The following is a 17055-nucleotide window of genomic DNA, read 5'->3' as shown; positions in this document are numbered from 1 at the left end:
GGTATGATAGTATCATTTTTACAGATGAGGAAACTAAGGTTCAAACAGGTTAGATAACTTTCCTAAGGCCACAGAGTCATGGGACTGTCTCTGATTGCACAAATTGTTTGGGGTTTCACAGATAACTCAATGGTGAAAACACAGAGTAGTCTGATTTCAAAGACTATATACAGTGTAAATTATTACATTATACTGCTGCCCCTTGGATCCACCTGGCAAGGAAATTACAATCTGAATTCCAGTTGCTATAGCAACAACACTTTACAAAGCCACAAAGTGAAATGCACTACTACCAAGATAGAAATTAGAAACTAATATATCTGATCCGAAAAAGCCTAGGATACAGTTGTTGTGTCTATATCACCTACTTAATAAGCTACTTTTTGAGCATTTTACTGCTATTTCCTGCATATATGATTTGCTGTTTATTTCTGACTATATATGTAATTTTCCAGAATGTTGAGAACAAATAAAGTTCCATATAAAGTGCTGAGCTAAACTTTTTTTTTTTTTTTTGGTACTGGAGATTGAACTCAGAGGCACATAACGACTGAGCCACATCCCCAGACCTTTTTTTATATTTTTATTTTGAGACAGGGTCTTGCTAAATTGCTTAGGGTTTCACTGAATTGCTGAGGTGGGCTTTGAACTTGCAGTCTTCCTGCCTCAGTTTCCTGAGTCAGTGGGATTAAAGGCCTGCACCACTTCAGCCAGCCTGAGCTAAACACTTAATAGGCTATGCTAACATCAACAATACAAATCAGGATAGTTAATGTTTTTATTGATTTTTCATAGGTTAAATGCCCTACATCTCTCTGTTACATCCTCCCCATTCACATTGACTGGCCTAATCTCCAGTTCCTATTTCCAAAACCTCCCTTTATTGAACCAAGTCTCCATTAAACCACGGCCCTTTCAGCATTTTAATGTACTTTCTTAATAAAAGGTGCCTCAGTTGATTTTTTGATTCCTCTAAACCAAATTATTTTTTTTATTGTAAACAAATGGGATACATGTTGTTTCTCTGTTTGTACATGGAGTCAAGGCGTACCATTTGTGTAATCATAAATTTACATAGGGTAATGTTGTTTGATTCATTCTGTTGTTTTTTCCCTTCCCCCCACTCCTCCCACCTCTCTTTTCCCTCTATACAGTCCTTCCTTCCTCCATTCTTGCCCCCCTCCCTAACCCTAACCCTAACTCTAACCCTAACACTAATCCCTCCCACCCCCCATTATGTGTCATCATCCACTTATCGGCGAGATCATCGTCCTTTGGTTTTTTGAGATTGGCTTATCTCACTTAGCATGATATTCTCCAGTTTCATCCATTTGCCTGCAAATGCCATAATCTTATCGTTCTTTATGGCTGAGTAATATTCCATTGTATATATATACCACAGTTTCTTTATCAAATTATTGATGCCACCTTTAGCATCCCATACTCCGTGTGTCCTACAGTGACAATTATTATGTATTGGACAAATTTTTTTGCTTCTACAAACTGTAATTTAGTGACCCCACCCCCATAGCCATTTCCAGGATATCTATTAGTGCCATACGGAAAAAGGATTATAACAACCTTCACCAAAAAAAATATTTAAATGGCATTTATGATTCTTATTCACCGTATAGTTTGGCTTACTGTGAAGCACTTACATTATTATTGTGAAGATATTCAATTGCTCGAAGGATCTGGAAGAGGTATTTTCTAAGTCGTTTATTCTCTAGTCCATGACAATAATGTTGTAATTCATCTAATACTGTGTGGTCAATAAATTCAAATACCAAATGAATTTTCTTTTTCTGTCTAAAAACTTCAATCAGATTGACCAGGTTTTCATGACGAAATTGCTATTGACAAAAGAAACAGACTTTTAATAAATTATTTCAAACATAGTAACTTGTACATATAACATCTATATAATTTAAAAATATCCTTACATTACTTTCCTCCATGTATTCAACAAAAATCTCTCAAGTGACTTGTTTAAATTATTTTAAGAAAAAATTTAAGACATTTCATGATCAATATTCATAAAGTGAGATGTATGTATTGCTTTACATCAAGTTGGCATTTGATTACTTATTTTAAAAATTTAGAGTCAATGTACTATATGAAACTTGGTATGCTGCTGAGAAATGTCTTCATATTTTTTAACTTGGTTTGTGGTTAAATTTAACATCTGAAACTTAAGTCCTTACATTTTTTAGCTGTTTTGTTGTTGTAGTTTTGTACTGGGAATCCAATTTAGTATCCTGCACAAGCTAAGCACACACTCTACCACTGAGTTATATCTCTAGCCCCCAGATCCTTATGTTTTCAAATAATGGATTTCAACACCATTAAGTAATTAATCTGAATTTATGCAAATTAATTATTTTCTAATTTAGGTCTTAGACTCTAGAGAGACTCTAGAGAGTAAACCATAAATGTCAGGGGAAATTATAAATTTATCAGACTATAAAAGAATATTAAACTATCTAGAAAACCTTCAGATATATGAGATATCAATTTATAACCAAAGGGCTTTGCAAAAATATGCAATTATGTGTGGTAATTCTTGTTCATTGTCTCCACTATTAAGGACAAAATATCTTTTGTAAGGTACCAGTAATTGTTAAAATAGTTTTAAAATGTCAAAAATGCCATGTAAACTAGGTACAGTAGTGGACACCTGTAATCCCAGCTACTTGGGAGGTTGAGGCACGAGGATCTCAAGTTCAAGGCCAGCCTAGGTAACTGCCAGACCTTGGGTCAATCCCAGGTACGTACACACACACACACACACACACACACACACACAAGCATATATGTCCTTAGAAAATAAATGAGGTTAATTTATTTTTACATTGACCTCATCACAATCAATTCTGAAATACTTCACCATTTTTTCAAATTACCAAAAATATTCATTCATTTGGCTAAAAATTAAAGGATATATTTTTGTTATTGAATTCATTAGAAAACTATACTTTTGTTTTATTAATTTGCCTTTATTCCAGTGGCACAATGTCAATTTTTCTTCTCTAACTACTACAGAGATCAAAATCCTTGAAACATGACTAATAGAAAAACATGCTAAAATACAATGCCTTTCTCATTTTTTCTTCCAATTCCCCTGGTTGGAAAGACACCAGAGTGCTGCAGCAATGACAGAACTGACAGCTTTTGGACACAACAATTTTAATCCCTTACCTAAGGAAAATTACTGGCTTCCTGTCTAGACTTTATTTCAAAGGCAAAAGCAGTGAAAACAGTGAAATGTCAATGTGAGCTAATAAGAATTAGGGAAGATTCACCCAGGTATAAGGAATCAGATACCTTCTCAGATACTCTGTGTGTGTGTGTGTGTGTGTGTGTACTGGGTATTGAACACAGGGATGTATTGCCAGAGTTACACCCCCAGTCCTTTAATTTTTTCTGATTTTAACTATGAGACAACAGGGTCTTGCTAAGTTGCTGAGGTTGGCCTCAAACTTGAGATCCTCCTGCCTCAGCAACCCCAGTTACTAGAATTACAACTTTGCAACACTGTGCCCAGCAGGTAGCTTCTCAGAATGAAAACAAGAAACACCCCAAAATGCTTCATTACTCCCTTTCAAGTTGCTTAATTTTATTTTTCTCCATTACTAGGTATTTCTACAAACATGCTATTTATCTATAATTTATTTAATGAAATTCTAACATAAAGATGTAGTTTAAATTAAGTCATTTTGGTAATCTTTTTATATTTAACTAATCCAAGGAATATCTTAGTGGAATTAATTACAGCCAATTAACAATCCTATAAGAAGACAATTAGAATAGTTAAGGTGTCTTCAAATAATTTATGTACTAGTTGTAACAGTAGAATACATGTTAAAGTTCACCTCTATGTCGTACCACATATTGGTTATTTTTTTTAAATGATGAAGTAGAAAAAAAATCAGCTTAACTGCAACAGAGTTAAAGAAAGAACAAGAAGGCAGGCACAGTGGCCCACACCTGTAATCCAGCTACTTGAGAGGCTGAAGCAGGAAGATCCAAGTTAGAGGTCAGCCTGTGCAAATCAGCAAGACCCTGTCTTAAAATAAAAAGCAAAGGAACTCATGTATATGTAAAAAGAACAAATTTTTTAAAAGTGGAGAGAAAGAAAAAAAAAGAGGAACTGGCGATGTAGCTCACTGGTACTTGCCTAGCAGGTGTGAGGTCCTATGTTCAATCTCCAGTACTGAGGAAAAAAAAAAAAAAATCCCTTCACTTTTCACCTCTTACAAAAACAAGTTTTGACTCTGTCCTTAACTTAAAAGACAAGAGCTTAGAATCTACTGCACTAACCTCATCTTTAATTCTGCACAGGAACCTGTACAGGCAAATGTCTCTATTCTTTTTTCTTTCTACTCTTGCTCTTTGTCGATTGTCCTTTAGCCTTTGAGTTTATGCTGTTTCCCAACTTGAAACTCAATAGTTTCATCCCTCCTATATAAATCCGACACATCCTTTAAAGCCAAATGTGTACCATTTCCTTCAAGAAAACTTCCCTGCCCAATAGGACTTTGTGTCAATCACTTGGCATTTATTATGAGCCAATTTTTATTGTGTTATTTTTATATACTCTCCTTCTGATTAAATTATGAGTCATCAAGGAAATAATCACCTTTTACCCCTTTATGTTCTCAGCCACTAGCACAATGTCTTGCATAGACTATTTTATTAAGTATATTTCGATATTTCCGAGTAATGATTTCATAAATATTGGCATAAGGTTACATGGTACACAAGCACATACATCTTGTATCACTATAAAACTACAAAATGTCGGCAATAAGTTCGGTTTTTCTGTTGTAACTGAACTATTCTTTTATATATATTTTTATTTCATAGCAATTTATCTTTTGATTTACACAGCAATTAAGGCAAAAGCAGCAAACCTTTAGAAACTTTATTTCTCTCGTTGCAATTTTGTTGATAGATTTTTCTGGTTTCTCATAGAATATCTTAATGGCCACTATCTGCCCAGTATCCTTATGTTTACATTTCATTACTGTTCCGTAACTTCCCTCTCCCACTTTTCCAAGGGTTTCATACATCTCCATTTTCAAAGCCTGGTTTCTATTTCTTCATAGAAATAAAGAAATAAAATGGAAAATGTTAAAAGTTTACATTTTTATTTATTCAAGCTGTACCCAGTTACCCCTATTTTCAAATACAGAAGCATAGAAAAATAAGAATCTTTTCCACAAAGCCCTTGTATCTTTGAGAACTCTGCCACTTCGGCAGTCAACTGTCTTTGACAGGCTCCAATCCTCACCAGAGGATTGGCAATTCTCCTGTTTCCTCAAGTCATTCCCATCACCTCACTACTTGTCACCGTGCGTCAAGCGCGGGGTCCCCACACTTTCTATGCTACTATGGTCAAATTAGAGATTCCCGCACTAGTGCAGTCGTCCACACATGCCGCGGGTCCTAGCAAAGCCTCCTTCCCACCCACTCCTCAAACCCGACGTTTCAGAATCCCGGACCGTTGTCGCGCCCCTCGCCCGCTGGTCGACTTTGTCCGGGCAGCCGCCGCCGCCTCAGCCCATTCTGTAGTCCCACTGGTCCGGCTCCGCGCAGCCCCAGTCAGGCGATGGACACCGGTCTTACTTTACAGGTTAACCTCCCCAGCCCTGGGTCGCCGGCTACCATGGCAACGATGTGGGGAGGGGAGGGAGCTCAAGCCCTAGTACGCAAGACCGGAATAACAGCGGGGTCCCGGACCCGGAAGGAAAAGCAAGAAGAAGCGGAAATGATCCGCAGCTGGGCGCAAGTGGAAGCGTGCTTGGAGTCTGGGAGGGAAATGCAGGTTGCTGTTGCAGTTGGAGAGTCCTCAAAGGTTCGTTTTGATCCGGGAACGGGAGCGTCCACATTTTGACTGCAGCGTAAGTGACTGCAAATCCTTTGGGGAAGGGAAAACGTGGTGAAAACTTTCCCGACCTGCGTCGCAGATGTGTCCTGTTTGGGAGAATACTAGCCGCTTCTGTTGGTCCTAAAAGGGTGACTGTGGTCATTAAACAGACAGCTCATAAAACCAGATATCCAAAGCTTTGTGTGATTACAGTTTCCCAAACCATTAATATTTCTGTATATGAATGTCAGCAGTTGAAATTCATCCTCAAAACATGGATGAGATGGTTCTTTAACCAAGAACTTTTCTTGTATAGCTCAGTGTCAGAACATGTACTTAGCACGCGCCGAGGCCCTGGTTATCTACTATATGCCTTCCAAATTTTTCCAGATCTTGTAATTCCTTTTTAAAACTCCCTCACTACATGTCGAACTCTAAAAGGCTCTCTTTAGAAAGACAATTCAGAGGGTCCTACCATAATATGTTGCACAAGGGCACAGAGAAAAGTCCAGTGTCTAATTGTTTGAAAAGTAGGTTTGGAGTGACAGCCTTCAGTGAGCAACATGTATATACTAGAGCAAGTTTCCAGGTGTGCTATCTTTATGGGGACTTTACTTTCCTATTTTTATAAAGTGTTAAATGTAAATAGCTATGCTTCCCCTAAATAAGAGGACAGACATTATTTTCCACCAATTCTAGTGTAGCGGTTCCCCTCTGAGCATCTACATACTTGAAGAGCTTTTGCCCCACTCCCAGAGATCCTGATTTAATGGGGCAGTAAAGAAATTAGTATTTTAAAAGCTTCCCAAGTTTTTGTACTATGTTGTTGAAGTTTACGTGAAGGAGAAATACTCATCATTTTTGTCAACCAAAATATTTAGAATAGTCTTTGTTTTCTAAAAGTTAGTCATATTATGAAATGATTTCTAGCCAGGCACCATGGCATAGACCTGTAATTACAGTTACTAAGGAGGCTCAGAGGCTGTAGGATCACAAATTTGAGGCCAGCCTGGGCAGTTTAGCCAGACCCAAGGCCCTGGATTCAATCCCCAGTACCACAACAAAATAATGATAATTTCTGTCTTCAAATAAGAATGTTATAGGTGAGTCAGGCGCCATGCACTCTACAATCCCAGTGAATGAGGAGGCAGGAGGATCTCAAGTTTTGAGGCCTGCCTCTGCGACTTAGTGCGTCTCAAAATTAAAAGGGTTGGGGATATAACACAGTGGTAGAGGGCCCATGGGTTCAATCCCCAGTACTACAAAAAAAGAAAAGTTATAGGTGAATCTTACAGTGAATTGCGATTAGCATATTTATTAAATATTTATTGTTAAGTTAAATAAAGAAAGAACCAGACTCAGTTCCTGAGCTATAAATTGCTACAGTATACAATTAGAGTTTTAAGAATATTCTTTCCATAATAGATTAGGCCAGGTCTGGTGACCAGAATAGAGTGTGATTCTTGCTAATACTGCTCTCAAACTTCAAGAGGCATATTTACCAAATTTTTTTTAAGTGTTTTTGTAGTTTGGAAAACCATAAATTCAGTTTTATAAAGTTATGAATTGTTAGATAAGCAACATGACTTTTTTTTTGGGGGGGGTACACTTTACCACTGAGCTACATCCCCAGCCCTTCTTAATTTTTTTTAATTTTGAGATGGTCTTACTATGTTGCATAGGATTTCTAAATTGCTGAGGCTGGCCTTGAACTTGTGATACTCCTGACTCAGCCAGCCAAGTTGTTACTGCAATTACAGGCTTGCACCACCATGCCTGGCTACAGGGATTTCTTTTTAGAAATATAGTTTCTCTTTAGCATTTCACTGCATGTAACCCTGCACTTAGGTTGTCCTCCATAGCTATGGAGAAGATTACAATTGCTACTGCAGGAAGTAAAAAAATTCATGTTAAGAATACTGTTAGGGCAGTCTGAGGCAGCTGGATGAGGGCAGGGCATCCAACAGCCCGCATGCACCAAAGAGCAACCAATCAGATGCCAACAAATGAACCCTAATGGCATCTCGCACCTACCTTTCACTCAGCAAGATCCCCAGCTAATCCCAGGACACAGGTCCCAGCAGGGTCTCCAGCCAACCACAGGAGGACACATCCACCCCTGAGCCTACCCCTGCCTACCCCAGAATACAAAAACACTGCCCTGTTGGAGCTGCAACGCAACTTCCCCAGCCCTTTACCTTGGTGGACCAGTGAATCTCGCCTGAGAGTTGATCCCAATAAAGCTTTGTTTAGATGCTTTTGGTCTGATCCCTTTTTTGGCCAGCATCCGATCTTACATTTTGGTACCAAAACCCGGGAGAGGGTCCTCGGGCCTCCCCCATTAGTGTTGAGGTCCACCCCCTCCTTCAAATGAACCATGTCAATTCCTGCACTGCTTTCTTTTTCTTCACCCAGGCCTACAGAAGTGGAGTAAGTTCCTTGCATTTCCCTTGACCTTTCGGTTGCACCTTCCATCACAGATCTGCCCATAAGTCATGCGCGCATGCCAGAGTCCCACCCATTCCATTTAGGCCCCAGTAGATTGTGGAAATGTCCCAGTCTCCAGTTGGCCCCCCACTGTCCATTTTGGGCCCCTGAAGGCTAAGGAGACAACCTAGCCTCTGGCCCTCCCGTTTCCATTTCACAGGTGAGCATGTTGGGACGCCTCTTTCTGTTCCTATTTGCCCTTCAGATAATACTGAAAGGTCATGGGAAACTCCAAGTCAGTCTTTCTTTTTTTTTTTTTTTTTTTGTGGTGCTGGGGATTGAACCCAGGGCCTTGTGCTTGCAAGGCAGACACTCTACCAACTGAGCTATATCCCCAGCCCTCCAAGTCTTTCTTAGACCACAAAAACTCCTTTGGACTGTCTTATATTTTAATTTTGCCAAATTAGGACTCACCCAAGACTCACACCATAAGCCACTGGCCTCAGTATGTCTTGGACAGTGACTCAAAATGGCCACCAGAGGGAACTTTTGACTTTCAGATCCTCACTGATTTGGACAATTACTGTCGCAGGACAGAGAAATGGTCAGAAGTGCCTTACATTCAGGCTTTTGGGGATTTATGCTCTCGTCCTTCCCTTTATTCTACCTGCTCCACTGCCCAAGTTTTCCTCACCAGAGATGGTCCCAAGCCTCTCCCCCATTGTTCCACATCTTCTTCCTCGTTTCCAGCCCCCCCCCCCTTCCCCTCCTTACTCAGGCCAAACTCCTCCTCCACCACCCGTGCCACTCCCAGGTCCACCCACTTCCACTCCTCCCCCCTCTTTTCCCCCAGAAGGTCCCTACTCCTCTCTTCTCTCTTCTCCTCTTATCTCTCTTTTCCTCTTACAGCCACAGCTTCACCCCCTCCTTCTCCACCGACAGTCCTTCTACCTCTTCCCCATCTCTCTCCTGTTAGCACTCACACTCAATCTCATCAGGACCTCCCACTGCCCAACCCAGACCTCCTTTGCCCTCTCCTGGAAGTGACTAGTACAGAGGGCATTTGCGAGTCCATGTCCCATTCTTACTCCAGGATCTTTTCCCAGATCGAAAAGCGCTTAGGATCTTTCTCTGCTGACTCTTCTACTTACGTTAAGGAATTTAGATATCTTTCTCAGGTTTATGATCTCACCTGGCATGATGTTTATGTTGTTCTTTCTTCCGCTCTCACCCCAGATGAATGGGCCTGCATCCAGCAGGCAGCACAAGATCATGCTGATCAAGTCCGCCTAACGGACATAACCCTACCCACGGGGTAGTGGCAGTCCCAACAACCAAATTGGGACAACTGGCAAGGCCAGCAGGGTTGCTGCCATTGCGTTTGCATGGTCCAATACTTCACAGTAGGCATACAGTCTCCAGTAAAGTGGTAAACTTTGATAAACTGAGGGAAATTACTCAGGATCTGAATGAGAATCCAGCCTTATTTCTTAACTGCCTTATAGAGGTCCTTACCAAATATACTAAACTGGACCCCGAATCTCCCTTTGGGGCTGAAGTGCTAGCAGCCCACTTCATTTCTCAATTGGCCCCTGATATTAGAAAAAAGCTCAAACGATCTGAGGAGGGCCCTCAGAACCCTATCCAAGATCTGGTTAAAATGGGCTTCAAAGTATATAATGCCCAAAAGGAATCAGCTGAACTGGCCAGGCAGGCTCGTTTGAAAAAGATAACACTCCAATCCCAAGTCTTGGTAGCTGCCCTGTGGCCTATGGCTCCAGCGAGAGCTTCAAAGAGGCACCAGCAATTCTCTCTTCCAATGGCTTGCTTCAAGTGTGGACGCAGAGGTCACTCAGCTAATTGGTGTCCAAACCCACGACTCCCCACCAGGCTGTGTCCTACATGCAAACGAGCAGGACACTGTTAGAGCAACTGCCCTATGACCAGCCCCTCCCCAGCACCTCCACATGGGGGTGTGCTGGCCAGGCAGCCCCTTCTCCTGAGCTGTTGGGATTCGCAGAAGACTGAAGGAGCCTGGACTCAAGGGGGCTACCTATTTTGTCTTGCCTTCCCACTCTGGGCCTTTATTTCCTTCCCAGATTTAGGTTATGGGAATTGATGGGAAACCTTCCTTCCCAAACAGAACAGCTAAACTAGCCTGTGCCTTGGAGGGACATCCTTTTACACACTCTTTCCTGGTCATTCCCTCCTAGCAGGTTCCCCTCCTATGTAGAGATGTTCTTCAACTCCTAAGAGCCACCCTACAACTTCTCCCCAGGGACACTACTACTACTCACCTTCTTCTACCTCTGGAGCTTACACTCTCTAACACCTTCACACCACCTACCCTACCGCTGCCCCCAGACCTGATCGATCCCCAAGTCTGGGACACCTTCAAGCCAGTCATAGCCTCCCCTCCCACCACAAGCCAGTCCTCAGCCAACTGAAACCTCAAACTAAATTTCCTTTACGTCCTCAGTTTCCTATTTCCCACACCCACAGGGAAGGACTTAAACCTGTCATAGACCGACTGCTTACTCAGGGACTCCTCATCCCTACTGATTCTCCCTGTAACACCCCCATATTGCCAGTATGCAAACCCTCAGGGGCCTACCACTTAGTCTAGGGCCTCTATCTAATCAATGAGGCAGTTGTTCCCATTCACCCAGTGGTTCCTAACCCTTACACTCTTCTTTCCTACATTCCTCCGTCTACCACTCATTTCACAGTCCTGGATCTCAAAGATGCATTCTTTATAGTTTCTCTTCACCCTGACTCTTATTACCTCTTTGCCTTCACGTGGGAGGATCCTATATCCCTTAGGTCTCAACAGCTAACATGAACAGTTTTACCCCAAGGATTCTGGGACAGCCCCCACCTCTTTGGGCAAGCCCTAGGGCTCAGGATTTGGCTACTTATGATGTAGGAGACAGCACTCTCCTACAGTATGTGGATGACCTTCTATGTAGGCCATCCCTCAAAGCCTCTCAAATTCACACTGCTCAGCTCCTTAACTTTCTGGGGTCTCAGGGCTATCGGGTCTCTCCAGCCAAGATCCAGCTCACCACCTCTTCAGTCACATATTTAGGCATACTCCTCACTCCTACCTCTACAAGCCTCATATCAGACAGAATTCAGGCCCTCTGAGACCTCCAGCCACCTGAAACGGCAGATTACATTCCTTCCTGGGTCTGGCTGGCTTCTTCAGGCACTGGGTCCCTAACTTTCCATTCCTTGCCAAACCCCTGTACCAGACAGCAAATGAGACCCCTCATGGGCCCCTTATCTCCCCCAATATGATACTAACTCTTTACAAACTCAGGGATACTCTTACATCCTCCCCTACTCTCTCTCTCCCTAACCCTAACTGTCCTTTCCACCTCTTCACAGACAAAAGACAGGGTGTTGCCACGGGCCTCCTCATTCAAATAACTGGACCTTCCTACAGACCGGTGGCATATCTCTCCAAGCAGCTTGATTCCATGATTTGTGGGTACGTACCATGCCTTTGGGCACTGGTACTAACTAAGGAACTAACTAAGGAAGCCCTAAAACTCACCTTGCTCTGGCCAATAACTGTTCTCCACCCATCGACTCCAGGACCTCGTAAGCCATAAATCCCTTCCTCTCCTGAGCCTATTGTGGATTCAAGTATTCCATCTCCCCTTTGTAGAAAACCCCGCCATCACTCTCTGCTCTTCCTCTTCTCAACCCTGCTACACTTCTTCCACTGTCCATGCCTCCCTCAACCACTAGTTATTCCTGTCCACGGGTAATGGAGACCCTATGCTCACCCTGTGAGGACCTTTCTGATTACCCACTCAGCTGACTTAACCATTTTTGTAGATGACAGTTCGGTGCTAGGTCCCTATGGACGCCATAGAGCCACTTACATGGTAGTCACCCACTTCAGTTCTGGAAGCCAGCTGCCTCCCCAAAAGCCGAATTCTTTGCCCTCACTAGAGCCCTCATTCTAACCAAAGGCAAACAGGTTAACATTTACACAGACTCCAAAAACGCCTTCTTGATTGTTCACTCACATTTGGCTATTTGGAAGGAGTATGAGTTTCTAACCACAAAGGGGTCACCAGTGGTCAATGCCTCCCTGATTTCCAAGCTCTCAGAGGCACTTCAGCTGCCATCCCAAGTTGCCATCATACACTGCTGAGGACATCAAAATTCCTCAGACCCTGTAGCCATGGGTAGCAACAAGTCAGACTCTAGCATGGGGATTGTCAATAAAGTCCTCAACAGCTCTCATCCTATTCTTATCCACTGCAAATCAAACCTGAATATTCTCCACAGGAGCAGGAAGACCTAATAACCCAGGGTGGCCATTTTGGGAATGACAAACTGGATCTTCTTGGGGGACCAGATTGCTCTTCCTAAGCACCAAGCTTACAGCTTACTGATGGACATTCATAACTCTCTTCATATTGGCCCCAGGCCTCTTCTGCAGTTTCTCCAACCCCTCTTTTATCTTCCAGGAATGAGAATTATTCTCCAGCAGATCCACTCTGCTTGCCCTGTGTGCTCACAGTATCCCCACAAAGGGGCATCAAACCCAAACTCCCAACACACCAGATGAGAGGCCATCGACCAGGCGAAGACTGGCAGATCAACTTCAACCACGTGCCTAATTACAAAAGGCTCTGTTACTTACTTTGGTTGATACTTTTTCAGGCTGGATAGAAGCTTTCCCCACCTCCAGGGAAACTGCAGACACCGTTGCCTCCACCCTCATCAAGCAGATCATTCTCAGATTTGGACTTCCTGCATCCATCCAGTCAGAGAGCAGTCCTGCCTTCACCTCTCAGGTTGTTCAACTAGTCTCCAAAGGTGTCAACATCACCTGGAGGCTCCACATCCCCTACCGACCCAATCCTCGGGTAAGGTTGAAAGGGCTAACAGCATCCTCAAGGATCATCTCACTAAACTTAACCATTGAACTCAAACTCTACTGGCCCAATCTCCTTCCGTTGGCCCTTACCCACATTCGACAAGCCCCTAGAACCCCTTCATGCCTTAGCCCTTTTGAGCTGCCCTATGGGTGCCCTTTCCTAATCAACCAAAACTTCCCAGTCACCCCTCCCCACCTAGCATCTTACTTACCCTGTCTCACACTCTTGCACAAGCTGTTAAGGGAGCAGACTGCTATCTCCCTGTGCCATCCACAGCCTCATCTCCAGCTGTACCACCAACTGAATCAACCATCGTTCCTCTGCAACCGGGTGACGCGGTTTTGCATCCTCAATCACTGCAACCTCGCTAGACTGGACCGACCTCATATAGTTATACTTACCACCCCAACTGCAGCCAAACTTCTAGGCCACTCTTCCTAGCACCATGTCTCCTGCCTTAAAAAACCACCCGTCCCAGATACCCAGTCCTGGGCCTCCTCTATGCTGGGACCCACCAAACTCAAAATCTCTCATCAATCCTCTACTACTCCTACTACTCATTAATCTCTCTCAGGCCTCTATCCCAACCTACAGGTGGCATTTCTACATCCAGGAGACATGGCAGAAAGATGGGAACTCCCACTCTCAGATCATAGCAGAAAAGGACTGTTCCTCCACAGGATGTGACCAGGAGATCACCTTCAACCTTGTAGATTTTAACTCTATACACATCTCCCCTTACAACCCCACCGCTATGGCTTGCTTTCTATTTGACCAGACCAAAACATACTGCAAAAACTGGCCCACCACCTATGGGGGGTGCCCCTACCACCAGTGTAAAAGGCACCTCGTTGGCCCTGCGAAGGACCCAGAGGGAAACCTACTAATAGGCCCAAATGGTGAATGGAACTTTATAACCATCAATATCAAAGACCCCTGGGCCCCCATATGGGCTTCGGGGGCCGACGGCAAGCTCTACACATGGTATGGAGCCAGATTTCCCATAGCTTCGCTTAGAATCTGGAGAGCCTATATTCAGGTGGTTCCTCAGGCTCACATAACCATCCAAGAGCAAGAAAAGGAGATCCAAAGACAAGTCAACAAGGCCGCTCGTCCCAATGTCGACCCCTTCTCATGGCTTACCCTGATACATCAAGGCCTTCAGCTTCTCAATTTGTCCAGGGTAAATCACATCACAGACTGCTTTCTCTGTGCAGGTTTGGATCGGGCCCCCCTAACAGCCATCCCTATCAATTCCCCCTTTAACACTTCAGCACCTCACAGGGACCTCTCACCACCTTTGGAGGGGGTTCCCCTTTTTCATGACTCTTCAAAAAACTTTACCCACTGTTACACTTTCTCTACCTCAGTACCTTGCAACCAAACTGTTCAGGTTTCCTCCTCGATATTTGCTCCTCCAGGATTCTTTTTCTGGTGCAATGGCACCCTAATAAAGAAATTAGATTCCAATATGCCCTCTGCTTTCTGTGTGCCCTCTACTTTAGTTCCTCAGCTGACGCTATACAGTGAAGCTGAATTAACCTGGCTTGCTCAGAATCCCATCCCTAGAGTGAAACGGGCCATATTCCTACCAGTGGTGGTGGGACTCTCCCTAGCCTCCTCATTCGAAACCTTCAGGTTGGGGGCAGGAGGACCTGGTTATGCAGTCACTGCCACCCAGAAGCTAGAACAGCAACTCCAAGAGGCACTAGAGGTCTCTGCTGCCTCCCTGGCATCCTTACAAAGACAAATAAGTTCTGTTGCCCAAGTTTCCTTACAGAACCGTCGAGTACTAGATCTCCTGATGGCAGACAAAGGAGGAACATGCCTCTTCCTAAGAGAAGAATGTTGTTACTACATCAATGAAACTGGGCTGGTCGAGAAAAACGCCGAGGCTCTCAGACGTCTGAGTGAAAGGCTGAAGCAACAAGCAAATGGCTCCTGGCCAGAATGGCTAGATTCCACTCTTGTCACCTGGCTGACGCCTATCCTTACTCTCATATTAGTGATAGGACTCCTGCTTATGATTGCTCCTTGTCTTCTTAGGTTTGTACGGAAACGCATGAGTGAGGTCGCTAAAGTAACCTACAACCAAATGCTCTTGCACGGTTACAGCCGCCTCCCTACCGAACCCACATCCGAGCCTTCTCCCCACGACGCCCCCTAATAAGCAGGAAGTAGCCAGATGGACTCCAGCGCCCTATATCACCAAAAAGGCCAGGATGTCAGGGCGGTATGAGGCGACCGGATGGTGGCAGGGCATCAAGCAGCCCGCATGCACCAAAGAGCAACCAATCAGATAAACCCTAATGGCATCTCGCACCGTCTGTCACTCAGCAGGATCCCCAGCCAATCCCAGAAGAACACAGGTCCCAGCTGGGCCTCTGGCCAACTGCAGGGAGACACATTCACCACTGAGCCTACTCCCAAGTACAAAAACACCACCCTGTAGGAGCTGCAGTTCGACTTCCCCAACCCTTTACCTTGGTGGACCAGTGAATCTCGCCGAGAGTTGATCTCAATAAAGCTTTGTTTAGATGCTTTTGGTCTGATCCCTTTTTTGGCCAGCATCCAATCTTACAAATACTGACGTTGAGAATCACATTGTGAATATACAGCAAAACTTATCAAGAGTTAGGCCTGGGGGCTAGGGTTGTGGCCCAGTGGTAGAGCAATTGCCTAGCAGGTGTGAGACACTCACACGTCCTAAACACCACATAAAAATTAATAAGTAAAATAAAGGTATTGTATTGACCTATAACTAGAAAAGAGTATTTTTAAAAAAGAGTTGGGCTGGGGATATAGCTCAGTTGGTAGAGTGCTTTCCTCACAAGCACAAGGCCCTGGGTTCAATCCTCAGCACTGGGGAAAAAAAAAAAAAAAAAGGCCTAACTTATTTACCAAGGCTAAAAACAAGTAATAGAATTTAAGGTTTGAAGAAAGGAGACCAGGAAAGTGGGAACTTTTCCCACTTTAATCCTTTTTGATTCCATGGACCAGAAAGGGCATGGGTAAGCGTGGGGCAATGTTAAGGACCTCATTCCACCCTTTTTCCCTAGTAAGCTGAAGAATTCCCCAAATGCATAGGCAAGTTAGGTGTTCAGAATTCTGACCAACAAAATGTTGAAGGCTGAAATTGAAGACTATGGAAAAGGGAATTGAGTGATTAGAGAAAATGAGTGGGGGCACTTTGAGAGTCTCTGCACCAGCCTTGCTAGTATATAAAAACATGGAATGGGTTATCTCAGGCTAGATACATATCTTCAAATGAAAAACGACCCATTAAGGAAAACTAAATTCCATATCTGAGGGATTTTTAAACAAGAGTTGGACAACTACATCGTTCTTTCTAGCATTGCCCCAAATTTCCAACCCCAGACACCATACTAAAATGCAAAAAGAGACTACTTGATGACTCTTAAGGAAGCATTTCAGGAGCTTTTACTTTGGACCCCAGCACTCAATTTTGCATTTATTAGTAGGTAGCCGGATCCTTTTGAGTCGTCCTTTCTGCCACAAGACCAGAAGTTATAAACCACTAAACCAACCAGAGGCAAAGTCCAGAGTATTTTTTGGTTCCATTTTAAAGACAAGTCAAAACAAGTGTCCCATTTGGTAACGATGAACCTGAACCTGGGACAAACAAGAAAAACAACTAATAAAAGAGGTGTCTCCCACCCTTAGCCCCGTAAGTTAAACGACCCTCCATAGACCTGTCTGAAAAATCAGATCCAGGCGACGTTCTCACGTGACCGGTTCTAACACGTCATAGGGACACGTGGTTCTAGATACTTCGCCCCCTCCCCCTCAGGGGTGGATTGTTGACAACGCCGCCAGCAGTCACGTGATCTTACGTCA

General features: G+C 43.6%; 2 protein-coding genes across 5 annotated transcripts in view; one reads left to right on the top strand and one right to left on the bottom strand.

Annotated features, from left to right (window-relative positions):
• Cdkl3 (cyclin dependent kinase like 3) overlaps nt 1–5800 on the bottom strand; it is a 42420-nt gene extending 36620 nt beyond the window's left edge. Inside the window, exons 1-3 of the mRNA XM_047557010.1 lie at nt 5505–5800; nt 4914–5100; nt 1659–1853 (exon numbers count right to left, since the gene is read on the bottom strand). Of these exons, the coding sequence (XP_047412966.1) occupies nt 1659–1853; nt 4914–5078 (360 nt within the window). The 5' untranslated portion in view covers nt 5079–5100; nt 5505–5800. The remainder of the gene's footprint in view (nt 1–1658; nt 1854–4913; nt 5101–5504) is intronic.
• On the top strand, nt 5745–15739 carry LOC124987686 (endogenous retrovirus group FC1 Env polyprotein). 4 transcript variants are annotated; one of them, XM_047557012.1, is made up of 2 exons: nt 5745–5857; nt 12784–15739. In XM_047557012.1, the coding sequence occupies exon 2, from the start codon at nt 13643–13645 to the stop codon at nt 15362–15364; it is 1722 nt and encodes a 573-aa protein (XP_047412968.1). In that variant the 5' UTR covers nt 5745–5857; nt 12784–13642; the 3' UTR covers nt 15365–15739. The 4 variants fall into 4 exon arrangements, with proteins under 4 accessions (XP_047412968.1, XP_047412969.1, XP_047412967.1 ...); XM_047557013.1 differs by having other exon boundaries at nt 5752–5903; nt 12980–15739; XM_047557011.1 differs by having other exon boundaries at nt 5757–5903.
• Nucleotides 15740–17055: the final 1316 nt, after the last annotated feature.

This window comes from Sciurus carolinensis, chromosome 6 (assembly GCF_902686445.1).
Source record: "Sciurus carolinensis chromosome 6, mSciCar1.2, whole genome shotgun sequence".
Lineage (NCBI taxonomy): Eukaryota > Metazoa > Chordata > Mammalia > Rodentia > Sciuridae > Sciurus > Sciurus carolinensis.
This window is presented reverse-complemented; position numbering and strand designations above follow the sequence as displayed.